Genomic DNA, 7,320 nt, shown 5'->3' with positions numbered 1-7,320 from the left:
AATTATTTTAGTTGAGTTTATTTATTTTAGTTTGACCAGTGAGGGGCAGAGAGAGAGTTAAAAAAAAAAAAAGTGAGAAAGCAAACCTCCAAGTCTGGTATTTAAACTGTGGTCAACCATGTGGGAGTCCAGCGCCTCATGCCACCTGCCACCTCCCCTCTTTTTTTTTTTAATATTTTTGCCATAGGGCATATTCACTTGTAAGAGAGATACAGAGACACAGACATGGGGAACGTGAGAAACTCCTGAGGGAATGGCCATGCCACAATTCCTTCTCCATTCTTCCTTTGGGATTTTGGGCACACATGTACACATACCTATGTTTGTTTTATTGTTTGTTTGTTTGTTTTTTTGTTTTTGGAGAGGTTTTTGCTATAGGGCGCATGTGTTCGCCAGAAAGTGAGAGAAAGACAGAGAGATAGATTGCGAGAAATCACCCCCCAGGGGGGATGGCCATGCCACAATCCCTTCTCCTCCATTCTCCTCTCGGGACCTTGGGCATGCATGCATACATGCCCGGCATGAATTTAAGCCACTGGGTCCGGGACCCGAACCACGGTAGGCTACATTGGAGTTAAGTGACATAGCCATTATGCTAACTGATGGTCCCTGTACCTATGTTTTTTAAGCCACGAGTCTAGGACTCTCATCATGCAGTCAGTCATGTGGAAGACCAGTGCCTTAACCACCATGCCACCTGCTGGCCTTTTAGGTCAGATTTTTTTTAAAAAACAGTTATGCTGTTTTGCACCTTTTTTTCCCTCCCAAACATTGTGAGCATGTGTTCTTATTTCAGATATCACATATAAGTAGGTGGCCTCCCACTTATGATGGGTTGATTTTTCAACTTTATGATAGTGCAAAACTATTGCAATTTTGACATACTTCAGATTTCAAAAGATTTTTGATCTTTTCCTGAACTAGTGATAGGTGGTACATGAGATATTCAACACTACATGATAAAATAGGCTTTGTGTTAGGAGATTTAGTCCATCCATAGGCTAATGTAAGTGTTCTTTAAACCCTACGTTATGGTAGGCTTAGCTAAACTGTGATGTTTGGTAGGTTAGGTATTAAATGTATTAAATGCATTTTAGATGATGTACTCTTTTTTTTTTTAAAGAATTTTTCTATAGGGTGCGTGTAGTCACCAGAAAGACAGAGAGGGACAGAAAGCGAGAAATCACCCCTCGGGGGGGATGGCTACTCCACAATCCCTTCTCCTCCATTCTCCTCTAGGGATCCTAGGCATACATGCACGTACACACGCATGGCGTGACTCTAAGCCACTGGATCCAGGACTCGAACTTAGATCGACTACATAGGAGTCCAGCGACATAGCCATTACACCAACTGCTGTTCCCTAGATGATGTACTTTGAAATATACAGTGGCCTTATTGAGCTATAACCCCATTTTAAGTCATGGAGCTTTTTTTTTTTTTTTTAAAAGGTTTTTGCCTTAGAGTTTGTGTGATCGCTGGAGAGACAGGGAGACAGAGGCCATGAGAGGGAGATGAGAAATCACTCTCCACGATGGTTGGCCATGCTGCAATCCCTTCTTCTCCATTCTCCTCCTGGTATCTTGGGTGCACACACACATACCCTGGTGTGATTTTTCAAGCCATTTGTTTTGGGACGCAAACCCGGTTGGCCATATTTGAGTCCAGTGGTGTAACTTCTATACACCATCTGCTGGCCCCACAGGAAGTATTTTTATTCAGACTATTGTTAATGAACTTTTACATTTTAGACTTAATGTGACTGTTAACTGATTTGGTCAATTTAAGAATATTTAGTTTCTGGTGGCTGGCAGGTGGTGTGGTGGTTAAGGGCGGTGGACTCCTGCATGGTCGACTGCGGTTCGAGTCTAGGACCTGGTGGCAGGTTTTTTCTCTCTCTGTGTCCCTCTCTGGTCAAGTTAAAAAATAAATAAAGTTAAATCAAATAATCCTTTTAAAAAAAGGACATTTAGTTTCTGAACTAATAAGCCATCTTTTTTTTTTTTTTTTGGAGGGGTTTTTGCTATAGGGCACTTGCGCTTGCCAGCCAGCCAGACAGAGACAGAGAGACAGAAAAAGCCCCCCCCGTAGGGGGGATGGCCACACCTCAGTCCCTTCTCCTCCGTACTCTTCTCGGGATCTTGGGCACGCACACACACACGCCCGGCGTGAGTTTTAAGCCACCGGGTCCAGGGCGCGAACCGCAGTTGACTACATGGGAGTCCAGTGACATAGCCATTACACTAACTGCTGGTCCCTAATAAGGCATCTTAATGAAGTATATCAAAAAGGGAGAATTGCTAACATGTCCCAGTTTGACATTTTCAGAAAAATAGATGTATTTTCCTCTATATTCAGAAATATTTTGTAATGAATACTTTAACATTGGTTGTATAGGTATTGTTGGTCACTTGGTTTTTCTTTTTTCAGATCTATAACAAAGTGAGGACTGGAGAAAAAGTGAAAGTTGAACATGTAGTTAGTGTCCTGGAGAAGAAATATCCGTATGTAGAAGTGAATAGCATTTTGGGGATTGATTCTGCTTATGATCGAAATCGGAAGGTAAATAATTCTTTGGCATTTCTACTGTCTTCTCTCCCCCCCCCTTTTTTTTTTAAATAAGGTTTTTATTAATAATGGTGTTGTGGTAGTTACAGCGTTCTTAGCATTTCAAAATTTAGAATCCAGATCACTTTTTAGTGTTTGAAAAATATTTTCAGTTTTTTGAAGATATCACTGATTTTTAATTTGTGTATTACTAGTAAGTTAAAAAAGAATTTCTTTTTCAGAGTGTATTGGCAGTACTTACTTGAAATATGTTTTTGGTAACCTGTTGGAAATATAGCATAGAGGCAGGATATATAATATATGCAGCTTAATATATATTATATTAGCTTTATTTAGTTACTTAGGCTAAGGATGGAAAAACATCAAGAAATTTAATAAATAGAAAGGCAAATTGTGGTAATAAGGTTGTGATAAAAAAAATTAAGGGAAGATTTTAAAAAATTTAAAGACTTCTTTTAAATGTGACATTAAACACGGTAACGGACCTTTACCTATTGCAAGTGGGTACAAATCAGTTTGTTTACTGAAAAGATATCCTGGGAACCAGCAGTTAGCGTAATGGCTATGTTGCTGGACTCCCACGTAGTTGACCGCGGTTCAAGTTCCGGACCTGGTGGCTTAAAACTCATGCTGGGTGCATGTGCGTGCGTGCCTAAGATCCCAAGAGGAGAATGGAGGAGAAGGGATTGCGGCGTGACCATCCCCCTGGGGGGTGATTTCTCGCTTTCTGTCTCTATGTCTCTGTCTGTCTGGCGAGCGCACGCGCCCTATAGCAAAGACCTCTCCAAAAAAAAAAAAAGAAAAGATATCTTAAGGCAAAGAAACAAATATATTTCTGAAACATTTAAATTAAAAATGTATAATAGTCTATTTATTTATGGAATTTTTCTTTTTTTCAAATGAAGGATAAAGCCTATCGTCCCCCTGTTTGGATATCTGAGCTATCATTCCTGTAGAAACCACACTTGATTGAATTTTTTATCATTTCTTTTTCATCTGAATGTAGAATCGTTCTAGTTTGATAATCTCCTTTCCGAATATTCTGTAACTATCTGTCTCTCAGTTCAGCAGCAGTTGGTTTTGGCTTCTTGCCTTTTTGTTTTCTAATCATTCAGTTGATTTCTGTAGGAAGAGCAGTTTTTTCCTTATTTTTTTTTTTAAGAGAGAGATTTTTGCTATAGGGCACATGCACTTCCTAGATAGACAGAGACAGAGAGACAGAAAGCCAGAAATCACCTCCCATGAGGAATGGCCACGCTGCAGTCCCTTCTCTTCCATTCTCTCGGGATTTTGAGCATGCATCTATGCACGCCTGGCATGAGTTTTAAGCTGCTGGGTCCAGGACTTGAACCACAGTCAATGACATGGGAGTCTAGCGATGTAACCATTACACCATCTGCTGATCCCCAACTTTTTCCTTTGTGCTCATATTTTATCAATTTACATAATATTAAATTATGTTATTTCATCAGAATGTTGATTTTTGGAACAGACACAGCTGATCCATGCTAAGCCTGTAACTCAGCTGATGGGAGGAAAGTGCACGGGCACCATAGGGAGCAGCGCCACCGTCAGTGTGCAGCATGCTCCGTGGGCGCTGTCAAGTGGCCGACTAGTTAGCCAGGATTGGTTTAGAGACCTGCTATTGTCTCTTAGCCAATGATTCAGGTTTTAGAGGGACTAAACAAAATGCTATTCAATAAGAACAAAACACAGAATTTGACAACTAGAAACAGTTCTAGCTTATTTTTTTTTCTGTTGTAAGTGTTTTCATATCTTTTCTTCATGAGTGTGTATGTGAGAGAGAGAGAGAAAAAAAACACCCCCAACAGGGTCTTATGAGCCACCCTTCGTCTCAGCCAGCGGGATCATGGGCACACACGCAGGCTCTGAGTTGTCCCAGAACATGAACCCAGGACCTTTCCTATGTGAGCCCAGTAGTGTTATTGCTGCACCACTACCTGGCCTCCCCGCGATGAGGATTAAAGTTTTATGTTTTATTTTATTTAAAAATTTTTTTTTAATTTATTTTTTATTATCATCATAATCTTGTTTATATTACCTTGGATTGCATATAACTTTACAGTGTATTACATTGCTTTTTCAAAAGGGGAAAATATGTATTATTTTTTGTAAGAGAGGATTTTGCTATAGGGTGCATAGGCTTGCTGGAGAGACAGACAGTGAGAAATCACCCCATGGGGAGATGACCCTTCTTCATTCTCCTTTTGGTATTTTGGGTACACATGTACACATGTCCAGTCTGAGTTTCAAGCCGCCAGATCTGGGTCTCAAACCACTGTTGTCCGTGTGGGAGTCTAGCACCTTAACCACCATGCCACCTGCTGGCCCCTAAAATTTCAAGATGAAAACATTTATGGCTTGGTCATGGTGGTGTGTGGTGCTAAGACATTGTTGTACTCTATAGCTGGGACCACATGGGAGGTCTGGTTTGATTCCTGGTCCAACCCAAATGCAGGACATAGTAGCATGTGCCTGAAATTTCAGGGACTTGAGGGGCCAAGGGAGGAGGATTATGACATGGTGAGACCTCATCTTAAAAAATGACAACATCCTCCCCTTGCAAGTTCTCTGTGCCTGCCCTGATACTAAAAAGTTGAACAAGGTTTGTTGTTTGTTCTTGGAAGTTTACATAGCTGAGCTGGAGGGAGACAGATGAGAGCAGCCTTGTGATGGTGAGGCCCTGAGTGTTTCCACCTTGCACAAAGAAGACCAGTGTAGTTACTGACAGCTCTGCTAGTTAGGGACAAGACCATTGTGGAAAGCTTCCTGGAGGTAGTGATACCTGCCTACATTGCAAATTCAAGTTTTCAAAGGGACAGAGGTTTGTTATGTGTGTGAATTGAGATCGAGTATAAGACTAATTAAGATACTGGCTGAATGCCAATGCTTTTGGAAATATAAATTCATACAGGAGCTAGAAGATCTGAGAATATGCTGACCTGCTTCCCTTTTTCACCTTTCTCATTTTTGATTCTGTGGTTTAGTGTTAAATTTGCTTGTTTAAAGTATATTTAGTCAGATTTAGAATTGAAGCTTAGAATTAGATCTTCCCAGTGGTGTGGGAATGGTTCCAGTAACATGGTTCCAGTAACATTTTTCTTTTTCTAATTTTTAAATAAATTAATATTGATGTGGGTGTTCAATGATTTTTCAGGTTGACATGAACAGGAAGAATAGTACTCTGTAGGAAAAGAGTAAGTGAAATAAAAGAAAAAGAGGGCCTCTTTGGAAAGGCCAAAGGTTTCAGGGAATTCATGAGATTTTTCTATTTCACATTTGGAAGAAATTCAACTCTAAATTTCTCCTATTGAAAAAGTCCAAAGTAGTCTTTTTATTGTGGATGATTGATATATCAAAGTATTTGCTTGAAAAATACTGAATAGAGTAGACAAATTTGGGGCAGGGTATTTTTACATGTCTCCATGTGTTGAAATTTTTATTCTTCTGAAAAATCAAATGAGACTATCACAGACTAAGCTTCTTGATTGCTTCCCATACTCAGCTGTTTTCCTTACCTGTACTGGTTAGATGTCCTGACCTACATAGACAGATCATATTGTTTACATTTAAGCTACTTAACTTCCTATTTAACTAGCTATTTGAGTAGAAGTACTCTCAAGGCAGAGATGTAGAAAAGATCCCAGAAGTTCTCAGAACCTATTTATTAAGTTAAAAAATTTAAGTTAAATTTATTATTATTTATTTTAATTTTTGTTATAGAACATGTGTGTTCACCAGAGAGAGAGGGAGAGGAAAAGAGAAAAAGTAAATGAGAAAGCGAGCAAGCAAACTGCTAGATCTGGGACTCAGATCATGATTGACCATTTGGCGTTCAGCACCTTAACCAACATACCACCTGCTGGTCCCTATTTATAAACATTTTAAACTGCAAAAATTTTATCCCCCCACAGAAAAAGCTCAAAAATGATAAATCCTGTTAAAACAGTTATATTTAGGAAACATGACAGGTTTTAGCAAATGTCATTGCACTTATAAATATCTTTATACTTTTTCCACATCTTTTGTACCTTTTGTTACAAATTAAAGCAATAATATCTTTTATGTCTGATATGTGAAAGAAATAATTATCTCTAAAAGTAGGCAATGCAATTTAAATGGAATTTTGAAACTAAAGAGAGTAGTTTGATTTATTAATATATATTTATACCTTTCAAAGCCAATAAGATAATGACATTAAGAAAAGCTCTTACTTAACATGTGAAAACATTTTGCATTTGACACATTAATCTGTGCCTTTATCTCAGTCGTTATTTTTGAGTGGCTTATTATAAGTTACCTGAACTTATTGTTGATTTTTTTTTTTTTTTACCATTTTTAGTAATCTGGTGATAGAAACTATTCACATGGGATTTTTAAGCTTATTCCTTTGATCATTAGGTTGCACTTTATTGTTGGTCTTACAAACTATTTTCAAGTAGTAAAGGGGAAAGTGTATAGTCACAACACCTCACTCCCTTTCCTTTCACTCAGTTGCCTTTTCCAGAAAAGAATAATGTTACTTATTTCTTATTTTCTCTTAGCGTTATAATGTGGGTTTTTTTTTTTATTATTTGACTGAAGGGGATGGATGATTTTCAAAGCTCAAATTAGATTAAAGTAGAGTTTTTATAGGCTTCTTTGGAGGATATGAATTTAACAGAACAAAATTAACACAGTAAGAATTTGGTAGTGAGTATACATAAAAAAGTTTTAAACAGCGATGTAGGG

At 38.4% G+C, this 7,320-nt stretch overlaps 1 protein-coding gene across 2 annotated transcripts in view; it reads left to right on the top strand.

Annotated features, from left to right (window-relative positions):
* Positions 1 to 7,320, top strand: part of UGGT1 (UDP-glucose glycoprotein glucosyltransferase 1) — a 140,015-nt gene that overhangs the window by 74,245 nt on the left and 58,450 nt on the right. For both annotated transcript variants that reach the window (XM_006153676.3, XM_006153675.3), the window contains exon 17: positions 2,431 to 2,562. In XM_006153676.3, the coding sequence (XP_006153738.1) occupies positions 2,431 to 2,562 (132 nt within the window). The remainder of the gene's footprint in view (positions 1 to 2,430; positions 2,563 to 7,320) is intronic.

Source organism: Tupaia chinensis, unplaced genomic scaffold (assembly GCF_000334495.1).
Source record: "Tupaia chinensis unplaced genomic scaffold, TupChi_1.0 Scaffold000386_1, whole genome shotgun sequence".
NCBI classification, from domain to species: Eukaryota; Metazoa; Chordata; class Mammalia; order Scandentia; family Tupaiidae; genus Tupaia; species Tupaia belangeri.
This window is presented reverse-complemented; position numbering and strand designations above follow the sequence as displayed.